This window comes from Podarcis bocagei, assembly GCF_964188305.1.
Source record: "Podarcis bocagei genome assembly, chromosome: 5".
Lineage (NCBI taxonomy): Eukaryota > Metazoa > Chordata > Lepidosauria > Squamata > Lacertidae > Podarcis > Podarcis bocagei.
In genome coordinates this window covers 48,897,182-48,917,269 of record NC_138129.1, presented here as the reverse complement: position 1 = coordinate 48,917,269, position 20,088 = coordinate 48,897,182, and the positions used below count along the sequence as shown (strand labels likewise).

The 20,088-nt window shown below is 42.6% G+C and overlaps 1 protein-coding gene across 2 annotated transcripts in view; it reads right to left on the bottom strand.

Annotated features, from left to right (window-relative positions):
* TBC1D22B (TBC1 domain family member 22B) overlaps window positions 1-20,088 on the bottom strand; it is a 42,721-nt gene that overhangs the window by 19,351 nt on the left and 3,282 nt on the right. For both annotated transcript variants that reach the window (XM_081194595.1, XM_081194594.1), the window contains exons 2-8: window positions 19,654-19,710; window positions 16,207-16,508; window positions 14,411-14,590; window positions 13,608-13,678; window positions 12,757-12,885; window positions 12,129-12,194; window positions 7,698-7,812 (exon numbers count right to left, since the gene is read on the bottom strand). In XM_081194595.1, coding sequence (XP_081050721.1) covers window positions 7,698-7,812; window positions 12,129-12,194; window positions 12,757-12,885; window positions 13,608-13,678; window positions 14,411-14,590; window positions 16,207-16,508; window positions 19,654-19,710 — 920 coding nt within the window. The remainder of the gene's footprint in view (window positions 1-7,697; window positions 7,813-12,128; window positions 12,195-12,756; window positions 12,886-13,607; window positions 13,679-14,410; window positions 14,591-16,206; window positions 16,509-19,653; window positions 19,711-20,088) is intronic.

Below are 20,088 nucleotides of genomic sequence, written 5' to 3'. Positions count from 1 at the left end.
CAACACGAACATCTGTTCTGTAAGACCCTTCGACAGGTCCCACATAAAGAACCTGGATATCCAACATATGGCTCCGACAGGAGCTGAAAGGCAGCCAACAGCTTTGCAGCAGTCACTCGAGGCTGGCATGAAGAAGTGTCTAATGGGGCTATGATTGACAGCACATCACAGGGCACGCTGCAGCCAGGTTAGGAGTAAATTAGTATCCGCATCTCTGGCTCACAATGTACGTGGCTGCCAGGGTGAGGAAAGCTCTTTGGACTCAGATTCAACCAACAAGCCCAAAGATCATGCTGGGAACTAGCAAGTGGAGTTAACTGACACCAGAACCAGAGCCCAGCTTTCTAAAACATACAGGGCATTGCCAAAGAAAGGTTGTACTGTATTTCTTCCTGCCTTACTGGGAACGCTCCACTGCTCATTTAGACTATGACATCGCCACAGATACGTATGTTGTTTTTAAAATGATCTTTGCATTTTGAAGGCATCGATTCAGCTGGCTTTGTTTACTTTCAGTTCAGCACAAAAGTGCTGAACAAAAGTGATGGCTCAGGATGCTGCCAGATGGGCAGGAACCGAGACAGCGATACAGGCAGGCAAGCTGTCATTCTAGTATTAATACCTGTCCTGTACACCAGCAGCAGATAGTTGTGCCTACCAGAAAGAAGGAAAGGACAATAGAATTTGACTTTTCAAATGTAATTTAAGAGTGTTCAGTTTCTAATTATAGACACAATTAGGTGGTTAGAGCAAACTGGAAGTAACAGTGAGGGCAGAAATGCATAATAGGAAGTAGTTTCCATACACTACAGTGTCCCTCAGCTTTCCCCCACTCCACCCAAAAACAAAAGATCGAATCAATGCAACATTCTCTTCTTTATAGTACTTTGATTGGGGAATTTATTTTATTTTATTTCTTCTTCTCTTTTACATTCTCGCATCTTGCGCGGTCACAAATATTCCTTTTTTTATAGAGACATTGGAGAATTTATGGGATCTGGAGTTGGCGGAACATGGACCACACACAAAAAGCCATTAATTCTCAGCTGCACTGGCATTTAATTATTGTAATTTAAAAGGGCATTAAGAGAGTCCTGATTCTTTGAATTGTTGCTTTGGGGGAAGAAAACCTGGACATTTTGTACTCTTCCCCAAGGATCAGACAGCTGAATTAAGTGAGTGTTACATTTAGGCACATTTTAAGACATACAAAGAGCCCTGCTGGATCAGGCCCAAGAGTCATTTATAGTTCAGCATCCTGTTCTCACAATGGTCAACAAGATGCCTATGGGAAGCCCACAAGCAGGAGCAGAGTGCAATAGCACTCTCCAGATTTGTTATTCAGATGCATTCTGCCTCCAACAACAGAGGCAAAACAGTTATGGCTGGTATCCATTTCAAAGCCATAAAAGTTGGTGGCGGTCACTGCATCTTGTGGGAACGAATGTCATAGTTTAACTATGCACTTCCTATATTTTGGTCCTGAATCCTCCAAGATTTGGCTTTACTGAATGACCCTGGCATCCAGTATTAAGAGAGAGGGAGAAAAACATCTCCCTATCCATTTTCTCCACACCATGCCTAATCTTAGGCACCTCTACCATGTTGACTCTTAGTCGCCTTTTCTCTAAATTAAGAAGCCCCAAATGCTGTAACCCTTTCGTCAAAAGGGAATTGCTCCAACCCCTTGCTCATTTTCCTGTGCCCCCTTTCCTATGCTGCATGATCCTTTTTGAGATAAGGAAATCAGAACTGCACACAGCATTTAAAGTGTGGCCTCAACATAGGTTTGCATAGTGACATTGCCGCTTTTGTTTTAAATTGCTTTTTAAACAATCCCTAATATGGAATTTGCCTTTTTCATAATGGGTTTCACAATGGGTTGACATCTTAACTGAACTATCTACTGCAAACCCAAGGTCTTGTTCTTGGTTAGTCACTGCCACTTCAGACTCCATTAGTATATATGCAAAATAAGGGTGGGGTCCCCCCATGTGCATTACTTTACACTTGCTTATAGTGAATTACCATTTGCCATTTTAATGCCCATTAACTCAAGTCCTTGATTCCCACCAACACACACATATCCCAGCAGGCCTACCTTGCTTTTGCTGGGCAAGATGCTGTCTGTGCTGGAGATCACTTATATATGCCTCTTTAAGGCAACCCTAAAATCTCTTCCAAATGACCACTATCCTGCCAGTTTAGGACCTTTGGCAGCCTGCACTAGCTCAACCTGTAGGATGCTAAATATCCTCTGCAGCTGCAGCCCTGACAACTCCCATAAGCCATCCTGTCAGACAGCACTAGCTAAAACAAGCAGTGCTCAGCAATCTCCGGCTAAAACCATTGATCTGATGGGAGCATCAGACACTCCATATATAGATCTGTCCCTGGCAGAGGCCCAGAAGTGTTCTGCCATCTCACAAAGACAGCTGGGCTTGTGCAGCAAGCAAATGGTGTTCTCCTTTGGAAGAGGCAGCATACAAGAGAAAGAGGAAATGCACAGGGGACAGAGTTTGCTGCAGGTCAGCGGTCAGGCAACTCACCAGGAATCATGGAAACACAATTTCAGAAAGGTGAAAGCAGCCATGACCACTTGTCTATATTGTAGGGCAGAACTTCCTAGAATCCTTTCCGTGTGTTGTGTCTAAGGACAATGGCTCCATTGCCTTGTTCCGAATCTTCTCCGGTGCTTTTTGGAAGAGGGCATCCAGATGTGCCCAGTTCACAACGCAGAATATCTCATTGATAAAAGCTCCACAATGTTCCAGGTGGAAAAATCGAAATTAGAAACAGAATTGTTAGAACCAAAGACCAAGGTACTTTCAAGAATGTATAATTTGCTGCTTAAATGGAACACTCAGGATGAGACAGTTAAATCAGCCATGATAAAATGGGCTCAGGATATTGGGTACAACATTATGTTTGAGGACTGGGAAAGGTTATGGACCACCGGTATGAAATTTACGGCATGTAATGCCTTGAAGGAAAATATTATGAAAATGATATACAGGTGGTACATGACCCCAGTCAAACTTGCAAAAATATACCACCTGTCTGATAATAAATGTTGGAAATGTAAGGAGGCTGAAGGGACATTCTTTCACCTCTGGTGGACTTGTCCAAGAGTGAAGGCCTTCTGGGAAATGATCTACAATGAGCTAAAAAAGGCATTTAAATATACCTTTACTAAGAAACCAGAGGCCTTCCTCTTGGGCATTGTCGGCCAGAAAATGTTAAAGAAGGACAGAACTTTTTTTATGTATGCAACTACAGCAGCAAGAATACTCATCGCAAAACACTGGAAGACACAAGATTTGCCCACACTGGAAGAGTGGCAGACGCAACTGATGGACTATATGGAACTGGCCGAAATGACTGGCAGAATCCGAGATTTGGGAGAAGAAACAATGGAAGAGGATTGGAAAAAGTTTAAGGACTATCTACAAAAACAGTATAAATTGTATGAATGTTAAGAAATTGCACGATTCAGAAAAATATGGTTCCAGTAACTCGACTGAAAGATATAGAAAATTAAGTGATATGTAAGAAAAGGTCGAAACTTAAAGTAATATTATGTTTAATCTAAGTTACAACTAATTGATAAAAATTACTTTAAGTCTAGAAGTATAACATTTGAGAGGTATAAAATAAGAAATGAAAGAAGGTAATAATTTGCTGGCATTTTTATTACAGAGAATGCAGGGTAGGGAGATGTGAGGAAGTCCAGTTAGTCATACAAAAATGTTATGAACAGTTGTGTTTTTTTTTTCTTTTCTTTTCTATATTGTTTGTTGGTATAATTGGTTTTTTCGTTTGTTATTTCTTTGGTGAAGGGATTTTGTGTGTTTGCTATGTGATTTTCTATTTTATGTTTGAAATTTGAATAAAATATTTTTTTTAAAAAAAAGATAAAAGCTCCACAACGGCAGAAATGACCGGCAGAATCCGAGACCAGGGAAAAGAGACGGCGGAAGAAGATTGGAAGAAATTTAAGAACTATCTTAAGAAACATTGTAAAATTAATGAATGTTAGAATGATGCTGGTTTAGAAATTAAGTAGATTACAGTTGTAAGGATTAAGTTAAAAGAAAGGTTAAAAATTAGATAAATTTAAAGGTGAGGATTTGCTGAACTAAAATTTGAAATTGGAATGCAGAAAGGGGAGGTATGAGGAGGTCGGAGAAATAAGTTATAAGAAAACAAGGGTCTGAAATTATACTTGTTCTTTTTTTGTGTTTGTGTGTATTGTTGTGTTTGTTTGTATAATTTGTGAAACTTTAATAAATATTTTATATATATATAAAAAAAGATAAAAGCTCCACAACAACCAATATCTTTGGGTGCTTTCCAAAATGCCATCTTCTGTCAACTGAACCGTGTTGCCCAGCTGTGTGTGCTTCAAACTCCTTGTATGGCTCTTGAATGACTGTCCCCCCACCAAAAAGCAACAGTTGGCCATACACATGTATTGAGAAGCAGACCTTTCCGTGAGACACTTCTCAATCCATCGCAAAAATTGGCTGAGGGCATCAGCTGGGAACACAACACTTACCCCCAGCAGTGGGGGGTTAATGAGTGGCAGTGACCTGGGCAGACCAAGGTTAATGCATTGCTGAGGACAGATGCTACGAGAGACCAGTAAATCCAATATTAAGAGGCACAGGTGTCAGCACAAATGCATAAGCAAGAGTTTATTTGGAGATAAGGGCTTAAGAACTCCTGCCTCCAAACAAAGCAGTCATTTCCCACACAAAATGCTTCCCCGGGGAGATCCTGCTGGCTTGCTGACTCAGCCATCTATGCTACAGGCTGTGCCATTAGGGGATGGATGTGTACAGAAACAGCTCAAACCACAGATAAGAAGCAGCTATTTAAGGAAGCCTGTTACAGGCAAGAGTAGCCAAAAGAAAAAAAAGAAATGAAAAAGTTGCTACTGTGAGCTGCCAGGGAAGCGGCTGGTATTTAGAACTGAGGAGCACCAGTTTGAATTCTGATGCTATGGATGCAACTCTAGATGAGAATAAAATGGATCAATAGAATCAATCTGGTTTCAGGCCCGGATCAGGCACAGAAAGGCTTGGGCTGCTTATTGATGACCAAATTGGGAGAGAGACAAAGAGAATGTGACTGCTAATTCTTCTGGGCCTCTTGGCAGCTGGATATCCTTCTAGACAGGCTCTCCAGGTTGGGTCCTGGCAGTGTAGTGTTCCACTGGTTCAATTTATATATGGAATGCTGATTCCAGAAGGTGGTGATGAGGGGATACTGCTTGGACCTATAGCATTAATGCTATGGGGTTCCATACTGTTCTATCTTGTCTCCCATGCTTCTCAACATCTATATCAGGGATGAGGAACCTGTGGCTCTAAAGAGATTGCTGGGCTACAACTCCCATCAATCCTAACAACTGGTCATGTTTGCTGGAGCTGATGGGAGTCAAACAATATCTGGCTAGTTATGAGTTCCTCATCCCTGAATTTGGGATGAGTGAAGTCAGCATGACAATATAAAAAACAGGGAGGAAAGAACATAATGAAAACCTGAAGATGTTTTTAGTATCCACATTTATAGCATTAGCAATCAACAAGGATGCCTATTTACTGTATGGCCAACTGCACCAATAACCATGGAACTTGGTTTTTGCCGTAGTTACCAACTCCCCTGCCCTTACTTACTTACCAACCAGCAATTTGTGAAGTTCCATTTCATATTCTCCTCTGATTACAACTAGGGTGGAGTATCTAACATGGCCTCAAATCCTCATCTCTACCAATATTCAATGGCCTCATTTGTGCTCAGATGTTTGCACAATATTTGCAAAATACATAATTTATTGCTCTCACCGTGAAGCTACAGAAATTTCCAGGTTATAAAAAGCTAGTCTTTCGTGTGCAGCAGAAGGTGGTTCATGACAGCTATCAAGACTAGCAGGAGCAGGTCAAGTAGGAGCATCCACAAGCAAAAGTACAGGGAATGGCATGCAGTTGAGCCCAAAAGGGGCAAGAGTACCGGTCTAGCATGGCTTTGTTGTCCCAATATTTCTTAGCCAGCTCCTTGCTTCAGATGCAAAACCCAATCTAGCGTTCCTACCTTCAAGCCTTTAAAGCAGAAATTCTCAAACTCAGAAGCCCAAGCCACAGGTAGGTAGGTTCTGATGGGTTGTAGGTGGGTCACACAACATGGAGGTTCTCCTTCATTTTCAGAGGCTTACCCCATCCCAAAAATTATTACTGCTATGCAACCTCTTTAACTTATTTCTAAACTGTATTTGGAAAGCTTCACGTACCACATAATCAAAGAGTTCTTTAAATGGTGTACACAATAAAATTTTAGATAAAACCCAGCTAAAACTCACAAAACTGAAAAAGCAAATAGATATAAACTAATTATCACTGCTACAGAGAGGTAAAACCAGTAAATTTTTCAAAACAAATATAGGTAATTCGATTATATGTTTGGGTAGACTTGCTGAAATAAGGACGTTTTCAGTAGGCATCAAAGACAATATAGCAAGGATGCCTGCCTAATGTCAATAGGCAGGGAGTCCCAAAGCACAGCTGCTCCATGCTAAAAATTAAAGAATCCTCATAAATGCTGAACGAACATTCTGTCGCACTTGTAAAAGTCCAAGTTTCACTGATCAAAGCAGTCGAATGGGCATGTATGGGGCAAGACATGTTACGAGACAGGCTCATTCACTCCTTTCCTTCATGTCATGCTTAAATTTTAGGATACAATTCTTAACACAATAAGGGTCCCCACAAAATAACTCCATCACCAACAAAACCCAAATATTTACTAATGCACACACTTTTATGTATTAGGATCCTGTTGGTGGTTGAAATGTATAAATTCTATTCAAATACCTACATCTCTAGATTTAACATTAAAAATGATTTTAGCATTGAAAATGGATGTTAACTACAAACATTATGATGTTCTTTTGTTGCTTCTGCAACAGAATGTGAAGGCAAGGTTCAAAGGCGGCGTTAGTAGTACACAAGTGGGTCCTGAAGGTTAAGTGTATAGGAAGGCCCCCCTTCAAAACATTTGAAAAACATGGCTTTAATTGGGTTTTGGGGGGAGGGGGCAGACAACACATTCTGCTCCTAAGACAGATCATGGTAACTGGCTTACCATATGAGGCCGTTGTACAAGACAAAATGAGTTAACATCTACAGGTGTCACAACACAAAAATGCCTGGGATAAAAGTATGAGAGGTGCATAAGTATGGAAAATAATCTTGGCCATTATGTCATTTTGTCAGCTTTCTAAAAATTACAGGAGAATGAGAACGGCTTGCCTTGGACCACAGAAATGCAGGCGTTTCAATGCATAAAGCATCCTGATTGAAAGATGCCGGCATCCTTGGCAAAGTATTTAAATATTTTTGACACAGCTTAGCTATTTCTCTTAGTGGCATTTCGGACACTAATGGCTTGTTTTGCCCTTCTAGAAATCCCAGTTAGAGATGCATTCAAAACCATACCTGTTTTCACTGTTAAGCACAGTATGCAACTGACGAAAGCTAATCCAGGGCAGAAGTGAGAACAGATTAATATGCACTACTAGCTTCTACAGCAGCCAACAGCAAAGCAGTTCTGGCATGACAGAGCTTACCCAATGATGACAATTTGAGTATTCATCAGCAAGCACTAAGAGCACATTGCAGCCATCCAGCATCGCTTACCAACGTATTCAGAGAGGAACACGACAAAAAATGGAGTGACCAGGTCATTAATCCCCTGCACGTAGCCGCTGGCTGGGTGTCGGATGGCCCAGATAAACAGGATTCGTTCAAAGATCTAGAGAGGGAGAAGGAAAGCCAGGTGCTCGAGTTAGCCATGCCCAGGGGAAAGACAGAAGTGGAAAGGCTGACAAGCACAAGGGGGGAAGAGTGTGCGATAAAGAGTTAGAAATGCACACAGCTTAAGGTGCAGAGAGACCCAGTATGAAGTATAGACTACAACCAGAGTGGCTACACTTTTGGGGCCCAAGAACCACATGTACTCTTGGGTGAACTCTCCAAAAACCACATACCAGTGTTGGGTATGACCACCTTAAACTCCCACATGCATGCACACACAGAGGACACAGGGTTGTTGCTTCTTTTTTTGCCACTGCCACTCAAACTGCTGGGATCTTTGGAGGGGGGGCAGAAAGATTGCTTGGGTAGCTAGATAACACCTTCATGTTGGGGGTTTGCCAGCCAGGATATACATGAACCAGCATAAGATGCTGCATGTAGGCCAGTGGGAAGTCAGAATTACCATCCTTTCCATGAGAGCTCTCTGCCCTGAAAACAACTGCAGAAAGATGTTTCCGTTTACTGCTCTGCCATCAAAACAGAGGGGAACGAGATGCAGTCTGAGTATTATCTAACTTTGCTTTCACCATGTTCACATAGTGGCAGATGGTAGGCCAGAAGTTTTTTTCCTTCCCTTTCTCCCCAAAATAACTGTAGCCACAGGGAGGAAAGGGAAGCCCTGTGCCCTCCCAGAGATTTAAATTTTCAGTTCTGCATAAAGAAAGCATTGTAAGTTTCCATCTCTTAAACAAAAAAGAAAGAGAAACATACAGACAGCAGTTCATCCAAGCACAGAGTAAAAAGGGAGCTTCTATTTATTTATATTCATAAGCTACCCTTTATCCCATAGGATCCCAGGGTGACAAGCATATGTAGAATAAAAATTTATCCAGTGTTGCCCTGACACAATGCCACACAGTTTTTTTGCCAGCTTTCATTTATTTGATTTTCTTCAAGATCTCCTTCATATCTGTGGTCTTGCTTGAAGGGAACAAGTGAGATGTTACCCAAATTACGGGCTATTTGAGACCTCATGCTCCAGCTGGAAGTGCTTGCAACAGGTTTATCCCCGTTTGCATAAGGAAAAATGCCATGGATAAACAGGATTTCAAAGTGCAGTTTTATTCGTAGCCCAGCAACTGGAGCAGCTTTTAGCTGCCAGACCTTACAGCTTTTGGATGGATTAGCTTGCTAAATATGCTTTGCCAAAACTAGTTAAAGGGTGCTTCTAGTAGGTGGAACTGGGAGGAAATCAACACAGCATCACGGCAAGTGTTCCATCAGTGCAACAGCTTGCCAGATGGAATGGTCCCCTCCCCTTTCCCCCTGCATGTTGCTCTGGGGTTCTCCTGACACCCACAGAGCCAATCTCAGGGGCTGCTGGGGACACAGGAGGAGGGGGGGGGGAAACCCTGTTGCGCTAGTGGGAGCCCTCATTCCGGTTTCCACTTAGAGATTCAAGAGCTGAATCCACCCACTACCTAGGCTTCCTCCCTCTGATTTTGCTAAACATAACATGCCACATTTTTCTATAATTCAAACCACTCTGTTGCAGAAAATATCTTGAGAGATGGTTAAACTAGAGAAATGACTACATGCCACTGTGATCTGCCATTGAGTCAGTCACTGGCACCTCCAGTTTAAAAAAGGATCAGGTAAGCAAGTAGTAGGAAATACCTCTGCCTGAAACCCTGGAGAGCTGCTATCAGAGAAATAATGCCCAATGAATAAAAAGTCTGCCCTGGTAATAGCCCAGTGTTCCCAGTTCGACATACTACACCCCCCTCTAGCATGCAAGTCAGCCTTACCAAATCGCTGCCAATATATTTAGGGCCATACTGTATTTAGCTAATTTGCTTTGTTAGCAGAAGCCACCACAGTGGGACTTCAGGAGAACCCCCAAGACAGTGCAGAGGGAGAGGAGAGGGGAGATTGTTTTGTTGGGTAAGCAGTAATTTGTTGTACTGGTGGAGTTATCTCATTGGCACTATGATGAATACAACCCTTAGTCATCTGCTACCACACGTGTCAAGAAACACAAGTCCAAGTTCTTCAAAGAAAACAGATCCTTTGAGTGAGAACAAATCACAGCAAAGTTACAAAAATTACACCTGAAGATGTTCTTTTTGTATGTTTTATTCTGAGCTGGCTACCTGAATGCAAAAGGCTATAACGGCAGGAATCAGGCATGGCTAAGGGGCAGTAATTGTTATGGATAATGGAACATAAGAAAGTACAGTGGGGAACGGGCAATGGGGAACTAGCAGCCATACAAGGTGTGCATTCTGAACACTGGAATGGGGTGGGATTTTGTTTTCTTCTTGTTTTTAGTTGCCTTGGCTTGCATGTTTTTGAAATGCTATGTCCACAACCATGGGCAAGGAACATGCTGTTCTTCACTTAAGAAAGCTGAAATCCACAAGAACCTAAGCTATGGTTGAAGTTTCATACAGTTCCTACATGTGCACTTCCAAAAGATGAGGAGCCCTGCCTTCAGAACACTGGTGGGCTGCTGGCTGGAGCACCTCATTCCATTTGCATCCACTAGGATCAAAATTTGCAGGCAAGCAAAATGTCAGATTTAAAGACTTGTCCTCTAACAAAACACAAGAGAACAGATCCGGAGGGCATTTGCCGCTATTTGCAAAAAACCCTTGCAAAACTGTTATAAAGACGGGTGCCATCCTCATTACCTTGGACATACATTTCTTGGGGGGAAATTCCTTTAAGGAGCCTGCATATATTCATTTTACAGTTTAGCAGATTGGTCTGCAATGGCGTTCAGCACAATTACAATAGACAGCTCTCGTTAATCATACTCTGAGCATGACAGTTTGCTTTACAGCACTACCACCTACGTTAACAATGAAGTATTCTAGGTTTCAGGCTGAACAATGCTTTAAGCCACAGGCTGAACAATGCTTTAACCCCCAATCTATGAGCCATTGTCCGCTAGAAGGAGAAAGGAGGCATACACCAGCAAACAAGCCATATTACAGTAGCAATGACAATGTAGCTCAGAACAGTCATGAACCTATTAATTTCAAGACAACAGCACAGGACTTTGTTGAGTCCCCCCCCCCCCCAATGGGACACACTGTGGGCTTCTGTGCTCCAAAAACCAGAAAATGTGAATCAAGCTTGCATGATAGCAGGGCCTGTGGCTTTAGACATCAATTTTCATAAACTCCAACATCAGTCAATTACCGGTTCTTTGCAAACCCTGCCTCTCCGCTATGCAGAAGGGACTTGGATTAAGTCCACTCAGACTTGACTGAACTGGCATGCTCTGCAAGCATCAGTAAATATTCAACAGGATTAGGTCGGTCAAAGGATTTTGAGCTATACTGCAAAAGTCAGTTTTCATTATTAATTCCTGCAATTCTGTCTGGTTCAGACAGAAGCTGTAGCTCATTCCTGGCTCTGCCACTAACAAACTATTTAGCCTCTGGCAAGTCACATTGTTGCTGCGAAACTTCATGCACAACTCTGCAACACACACACTGATAGTGTGCCTTTGGGATTGAGATGATATCTTGCCATAAGCACACTTGGCGTAACAGGCTGGCAGTCTCTGTTCCTAGGAGACATCAACTCAAATTGTGGAGTCTTATGAAACTGAGCCCAGAATTACACATTATGGCTACTGCATACCTGCAGATGGAAACAGCAGTCCCACATTTTTCCCGCCTCTGTTCCCTGCATCATCTAGTAACACAAAATATAGGACATGCTGTCACCATGTTATGAGTTTCTACATCCCTGCAACCAGCATCCAATGATGTGTAGGGGGATAAGGAAAAATAATGGGGTGAAGTCTTGTCACATATTTTTTATTACCAGATATTACCAAAGAGAGGGAAAATGAGATTCAAGGCTGAATCTCAGGGACAGCCACACATCACCTCTAACGTCTAGTTCTATCGTTTCCAGATAGGTGTGGATCTTGAAGGAAAGGGCAGTTCCTGCCACCCCTAGGGAACTGTAAGTAAAGAATGCAAACTGAGGTTGCTCCTGCAAAAAAAACCTTGCATTTCAGCTGAGAGTTCAGCTTGAGCACAGAATTTGCACAAGATACCAAATTAAGAAATGGGTGGCAACTCTGCTTTTGGAATGAAATGTACAAAATTTCACTGCTAGGGTTGAAATCAGCTATGACTTTCTTTTTTAGAAAAGCCCATGCATACAGCAGAAAGCAGCTGACTGGGAAAAAATGCTAGTTATTTTTTTGGGGGGCAGGAGAAACTTCCTGCCCATCAACACAGGCTGGCAACTCACACTGCAGGAAAGCTAAAAAGAAAAGGCCCCTTTTACCTCCTGTACTAGTGGCTGCTGGAACAGAGGGATGAGGGGGTTCGTCCGTGGAATGTCTATATGGATCTGAAAGACAATTGTAAAATATATATGTATCAGAGAACATTAATGGTTGCCAAGCTGATCAGCACTAGAGGCAATATTTCTCTGGCTCAAGCCAAAGCAGAACTATGACTTAAGGTGGAAGAGGTGATATTGACTCATTCAGAAATCCCGAAGAACTGTTTTGCTCCTCCTTCTTTAATAAAAAAGAACATGCTAGCCTATCATCCAAAATCCTTTCAACAGAGGCTGCATTTAGAACACAAAGCAGAGTATCTGGAATGCTTGAAAGCAGAACACCTTTTAAAGGCCACTTCAAATACCTGGGTAAATTTTTAAAGTATTTCTTCTCTAGGATCTCTTGGCAGGTCCAAGAGTTAACATCTGCTCACTTCTGACCACTAATACCCACAAACACTGTTTTGTGTAGGATGGGTCTGCCACGGTAAGAGGCAAGGTTACAGGTAAAAAGCACACTGTTGCCACTGTTAGTGGAATGACTAAGCCCTGTGCCATGCAATCCTAATGTACCCCAGATGCTAAGCGAAAGAAATGGCAGGCAGCAGGAAGTAGGGGGTTTGGGTACCTGCCGGTATGTATCTTGATGGTGCTCCTCATTTCTGGAGTCGTAATACTGCTCAATGAAACCAAAATACTCTTCTCGTTTGCGCTGCAAAGTCAGCTTCCTTCGCTCCATGCTGGCAGGGAGGTAACCCTGTAGGAGAAAGAAAAGCCTGTCAAGGCAAGTCTCCTTTTCCTCTGCTGTGCTCAAAGTCCTCAACTTCCCTACACAAATGCATGCCTGAAAGTAGTTTGCAGGGGAACTGTTCTAACCAGGAGTGCAGGATTCAGTAAAAGAAAAGATGGAGCCATGTAAGAATCTCATAGAAGGTTAAGCAAAGGCAACTCCTTCTATCCAAGTGTGGTGGAAGAAGTGGCAACTGCCAGAATCCCCCCCATCACTCTTACGGGCATTCAAGGCTACCTTGCATAGAATCCAACAAACTTAGTTTTAACACTTGATGCTACAAAAAAAAAGTTTCTGAAGCTAATCATCATATCTCACTTTTTGCAGAAGTGGCTTTCTGGAATCCAGCAGCATGTTTGTTTTTTCCAGGTATAACCAACACAACGTACAGGCAACTCTTATTTCTAAGTCAGGCAAATCTTATTTCTAAGTCAGGCAAATCTTATTTCTAAGTCTCCATTGCTTTGATGCCTAGTTTTTAAAAGGTAATATTCTCTCATGTTTATGGGAGGGAGACGTTCCTCTCCCGTTAAAGGATCCCAGGTGTCTAGGCTGAAAAAGACCTGAAGAACTCAACCGGGGCCTAGTATAGCTGACATGTTTCCCTAGAGTCCAGCTCTGTCGTTTGTATGTATTCTATAGATTACAAATGTACGCAAGTTGCCTTAGCTTAGGGAAGCAGCACTCACTGATAGAAGTCGCCACGTCACAGGCCGGACCTCTCTGGGGACCCCAGGCCAGCTGCATTTCCTCAATTCATCTGCAAATGGAGAGCAGTTAAGTTTATTCACACGCAGTATCTTGGCTGGCATTTCTACACTAGGGAGGAAAAGCAACTCCTGTCAGCTTGGCAGGTTCCAGAACCACGAGAAAGACTTTTTTGCTAGATATGTAGGTTTCTATGGTGATGGTGCCTATGATTCCTTTTTTCTTTCTTTTTTTGTAATTATAGGTTTTTAATTGTATTTTTATCAAACATTTATGTAACTTGCACTGCAATTCCATACGTGTCTACCCAGAAGTAAGTCTCATTGATTACAATACAGCTTTCTCCCAGATAAAGGGGTGTAGAATTGTGGCTCAAATACATGGCATAAGCAGCCTGGAGCACTGGAAAAGGTTTTTTTAAAATAAATATATTCCATTGATTCTGAGTCGCACACCGCTCTTTAAACCAGGGGCAGCCAATATGGTGCCCTGCAGATGCCATGATACCTAACTCCCATAATCCTTGACAACTAGCCATACTTACTAAAGATTATGGGAGTTGTATTCCGCAATGCCTGGGATGACTTCCCAATTTAGGCAGTGCTTATTAGCCGCTCAACAAAACAAGACATCAGTGTCACACTTATCTCAGTTACTTAGTACAGTTTCAACGCAAAACTACTTCTAAACAAGAGAAAGGAACCAAACGGGGAGCACACTTCTCTCCCCTCTGGTGATATCCCTGAAACTAACAGGACCCTCTGAGGTTATTGCCTGGACTCACCTAGATCTGTGTTGTGGCTAGACAGAAGCTGCCGGAATTTCTCCAAGCGAGTTTTCTCACGCACCGTCATGGGAGGAGCCCCTGAAGCGTTTTGGTCAGAGATGCGAGCAACAAGCGGAATGATGGGTCGGAGTGGGAGGGATTGCTGTTTGTGGAGGGGGTTGCGCACACAGGCATCCTCTAAAAGAGTTTAAAGAGGTCCATCAGGCCATGAGCATACTGGGCAGCAGCAAGCACTGTCTGGAGCTTCCAGAATCCACTACCATTCCCAAAAAGGTCTGCACACCTTCACAAACATGCACGACGAAGAAAGGCTTCACACTTGTGAAGTTTGCCCCCCATCACTGAATGGGGACAGAAGCTCCACCAACTGAATTTTTTCCTGCCACGCTATTATTAAAAAGATACAAACGCAACCTCAACGAGCAGGAAATATAAACTCATGCACTCCTGCTGGGCAGCTACTCTGCTTCAACTGCACGTTCTGTGCAACAGAAGGAATCCCTTTAATGTAATATTTGGAGTTTCAGTTCAACTGGAACAATGCTTTAGCAGCACAGGACAGTAGTGATCTCGGAGTCCTGCTCACTTTTTCTGGGCTAATAAGCAGTGGTGAAAGAAAATACCACATTATCCACAATAGGCATCACTCAGTGGTTTGCATTTTTGTTGCATAATTACTGAGGCAAAGATTCATCTGACCTGTCCTCCAACAATAAACACAGCTAGGCTCTCACTGCTCTCCATCCATCATCTCCTCAAGGTCAATCCTTTTGCTCCAATTTTCATGCTCTCCTTCCTTCCTTCCTCTTCTAACATGCTGGACAGACAACTCAACACATATGGGAGGAAGCAGAAAAACACAAAGGCAGTTTACTATCCCAAATTCCACTGACACCTCTATGCCAAGTGGCCAGTCAGTTTCCAGCAGATAACTGGAGGTGAGACATGGACTCTGGAGCCATCTGGTGGTGGTTCTGTGATAGGAAGGCTCATTCTCAGAGCTAAAAAGTAGAGTATGCTTTGCTTACTCCACTAGCACCATCACAAAAAGGTCTGGTCCATATTATCTAAACTATTTTGAGTATGTCTTGCATGCCTGTTCCAAAGTCCTTAGTGCAAAGCTCTAGGTCCCACCCACCCCCATCCAGTAAACCCTATTCAGATTGGTTCATTGTTAACTAAGAAGGCTTACTCATAGAAAGCTTGCCCCAATCACTTGCAAAAGGAGTAACACAAGAACTGTGCCCAATAGTGGGCCTGATTTGACAGGACACTAGGCTTTTATCCCATGGAAGTATACCAGATCTGTGCATACTCTGCAAAAGTATTTGTGTTGTAAAACTACACCAAGGTAACCTATATAGTCTGTGCCAACGAAAGCAAATTTCTACTAGCTGAATAAGAAGGATGCTACTGGATCAGACGAAGGATTCACCTATCCCAGAAACCAACCAACAGTGTCCACTAATGAGAGTTATGAAAATCAAGAGAAGTCACATATTATCAGCATTAATTTATTCTGCTCCTGCTAAAATGAGGCAAACAGGGAGCTCCATAAAGCACTAACTCAACCCCTCACCAGCTTTCAAGGTGTCAACAGGAATTGACCATGCATATTCAAATCTATTTTTTCAGCCATAAGAGAGAGATCATCCACATTCCTTGGCTAGAATTCAAGATCCTCAGAATGCTAAGTTCTGCACTTGACTCCCAAAGTGACCCTTGTGCAGACCTGTAGAACCCACACACCTTTGACAAGATCACATAGGGTAAAAAGGCCAGGGGGCCCTTACCAGGCGCTCTGGACAGCTGGGCCTCACTATTGGACTTGATGACCTTACAATTGGTTGGTGCTTCATTCAGAGCCACCTGGGGCCACTCGGGTTTCACACGCAGCCTGCTGTGGTTCTCCAGCACCTGGGCTGCTGTGGCCTTGGCCACCTTAGAGTTCAAAGTCTGGAAAGATGGGAAGTCCTCATCTTCATCATCCCCAATGTCCCAGGCGTCACTGGTGTCGCGGGCAAACTCGTGAAAACTGCTGGCCTTCTTATTCTTCATGGGTAGCGCGCTGATCTTTGACCGTTCCTTGATGAAGCTACAAAATAAAGGAAGCTGGCATTAATGCAATGTGGTCAAACTCTGCATCGCACCTTCCCCTGCCTATAGCCTAATTTGCCCTACTTGATTCCATTTCCTCTGCAGGTCAAGCCCCCACTGCCACTTCTCCATCCCATGGTACAGTTCCTTTCTCGTCTGGTCAGGGTAAAGAGAAGGAATGCAAAGTCTTCCTATAAGCTCTCCACCAAGTGCAAAGTTCAATGTCTGAACCAGTGAACTTTGCAGTCTTGGCACATGGGACAGTGAGGAGAAATGCTTCTGCCAAATGCCTCGATGAAGAAAGGTTGCCAGTCTGAAGTATTGCTTGGCAAGCAAAGCAAAGGAGGAGACTGGATTCAACTTCAGGGAGCACATATGGAATCCTGGAGAACAGTAAAAGTGCAGGCATACAATTTGAAAGTAGCCACAATAACATACTGCTTTGCTATCAGGTTAACATATACATAGAAGAGAGGCATAATCAGGCACAACTATTCTTTCATAAGCTGCATTTGCTTTGTTCTCAGTTAAATGAGTCAAAGTCCTTGTGCTATAAAGAGAAAGTTCATGTCCGAACAAGAAACTCAGAAAGCACATGAACTCCAGCAAGGTTAAGGAGACCAAGAGAGAAGCTGAGAACAAAGAAAATGGAAATGTCTCAAAACTACTTCAGAAAGCCTGGTCAAGAACAGCATGTTCAAGAGGTAAGCCAGACAAAGGCAATACAGAAAAACTAATGCTATTCCTTGAAGATGTCTTTGTTGAAGGGGACCACTTACATCCAAGTTACACCTTTTCTTAGAATTTTTATTTGCAAATGTGTCAAAAATAAGAAAATATCATCAGCAGAAACTGACATTAACAATGTTTCATTCATTTAAATTTACAGATTTATATAGTCAGTCCAAATAGGCACTGAAAAGAGATTAATGAGTATAAGCCACACATTCAAATGCAGAAAGAGCAGTGAGATCTTCAGACCCATGAGATATGCTTTGAAAATGGTAAAACTTTCACAAAGTAATGTTTCTGATGAAGGGGATCAGGACATAATCTGTTTGCATAAGAGGCTTGAATGAACTCAGATGCAACAATACTAAGCCTACCCTAGCTGATCACTAAAATCAACAGCAGTCAAATTAAAAACAAGGCCTCAAGGGAGAGAGTGTTCCAGAATTCAGGGGCCACCACAAAATAAACTCTGCTTCTAGCTGACAACAATCTAATGTCTGAAAGAGATGGCACCTGGAACAGGGCTTCACTGGCAGATTGCAAAAACCCCTTCTCCACCTCCCAAGGTAGGAAGGGGATACACTCTTTAAAACAACAGAAATTTAAGATCAGACTCAATTAATCTAGCATATTCTTATCAAAGGTTTTTAGTCAAGATATCCAGAGAAGTGGTCTTCACTCCCAAGATATCCCTCCCTCTTAATTGGCACTAACTAAGAAGAATCTATGATAGACAAATGGCTCCAAAGTTGTTCTATAATTTTATATTCATCTTGCAATGGCCCCCTTCAAAAACAAACAGACTGGGCTAGAGTGTCATTGATTCGAATGAATATAGGGTTGTGATAGTCAACAGTTAAAAACCGCTATCAAAATGCATCAGTATTAGCAAACATTGTGATTTAGGGAACAATGTATTTATAAACTCCACAATAGCATGACGAGAGCAAGATGTTCAGCACAGGGGAAGGCACATGTTAGATTTATAATCGTAAACTGCCACAATCGCTTATATATAAAGATAAGCAACATATAAACTAGGGTGGCTCTGCATAGCTTGGATAGCAGCATTAAAGTCTTTGCCCTCCTTTTTTTCCCTTGGAGAATCCCCTCTAGAGACTGACAAGGAGGTTAGACTCCATGACTCATGAATCCCTTGGGATATAACAGCAACAATTGTGATGGGAATGTCTTCCCATAGTGACTTAATAATGGGGCCACCAACTCATTACATGCCCAGTACTCAAGGGCCAAAAAACAGGTAAAGCTCAAATTGGTGCCTGATGGGGAATTTATTGGTACAAATGGCATCCAAGGCATTTAAACAAAACATCCCTCATTGAGGCAATACTTGCAAGTTCTCCTACTCTAAAAAGTTCTTCCTTAGAGTTTTAGTTCACAAAGGACATCGTGTAGTTTGTAATTCTTGGTCCCAATGCCTGTGTTTAGCTCAAACACATTAGGTGGTAGTTACCGTATTTTTTGCACCATAACACTCACTTTTTTCCTCCTAGAAAGTAAGGGGAAATGTCTGTGCGTGTTATGGAGCGAATGCCTGCGGGTGGTGGTGGGGATCTGCTGCAGTCGTGAGCAGAGGATCCATGGTTCTCCTTCCTTCCCTCCTCCGTGGTTACAAAGCATGGATCCACATGGATCCTCAGGATTTTTGCATTGGGCTACTCCGAACTCACTGTCAGATCACATGTCTGTGGCCACAGCATGAACCACAAAAATCATATATCCACTATTTCATGCAGAATATTTTTTTCTTGTTTTCCTCCTCTAAAAACTATGTGCGTGTTATGGTCTGGTGCGTGTTATAGAGCGAAAAATACGGTAATTAAGTTTTGCTCAGAGTAAACCAACTGAAATTAATGAACATGACTTGTTGTTGGCATCTGTCTGTCTCGAGAGACAATGGAGTGCACCTCCATGGGTGATGTCAAACCGTTGCATTTGCAGCACCTAAGTGACCTCCCTGGGGTGCAAGCCTGGGCAGTGTGTATGGAGATCCTGGGCTGCCCAGATGACAAGACTCCACAAAGCAATACGTTTGACACCAGCTTGGCTGGAAGGAGGTGTACAAGGTGCCATCATTCCCCTGACTAAGTCTGTTAATTTCAGTGGGTCTACTGTAAGTAAAACTTAGTAAAATTCCAACAACACAGCAGTGTATGTTAAGCCATTAAATTTCACTTTCAGCATTTTTGGTGCTGCTCCCTTTCTCTCCATCCCACTTTTCTCCTTTTGCAATAGCTCCTGTGATCACCAACTAAACCGAGGCCTTGGAGGCTGGTAATCCACAGGAGTGAGCAAAATAACTGGACGAACGAAACGGACTTCTTTCCAGGGCAAAGCAGCACCATGTGGTGATGAGTTCTAAAGGTCTGAGAACCAGGGAAGCTACTCACTTTTTAGTAAGCCGGGGATCCAGTGGAGGATGCTGAGCTCCATAGACAGGTTGAATGCTGAAGGGGAAACAAGAGACTCAAGTGATTTGTGAGCAAGTATTCTAGCCTCAGCAGTGAATGTATCAAGGGCCACATACAAGCAACGTCAATGACTCCTAGGTATCAAAACCACAGGAACAAACACAATCTGCTACCTAGAAAAGCAAAAACAATGTTGACAACCCACCCTCCTAATTCTTTTCTTGGCATCCCCTTTGGCCAGTCCAAAGAACACACATGAGAAAGATTTCCCATTTCGATAAGCAGCTCTTTGAGAGTTTCCTCTGCCCTCTGGCCCCAGTCAAAATATCTCCATCATTCTTTGCAGACTTAACAGAGGCCAAGCCACATGACTACATACAATCTTAGTGCTTGTTCTTCTCAGCATGGATTATA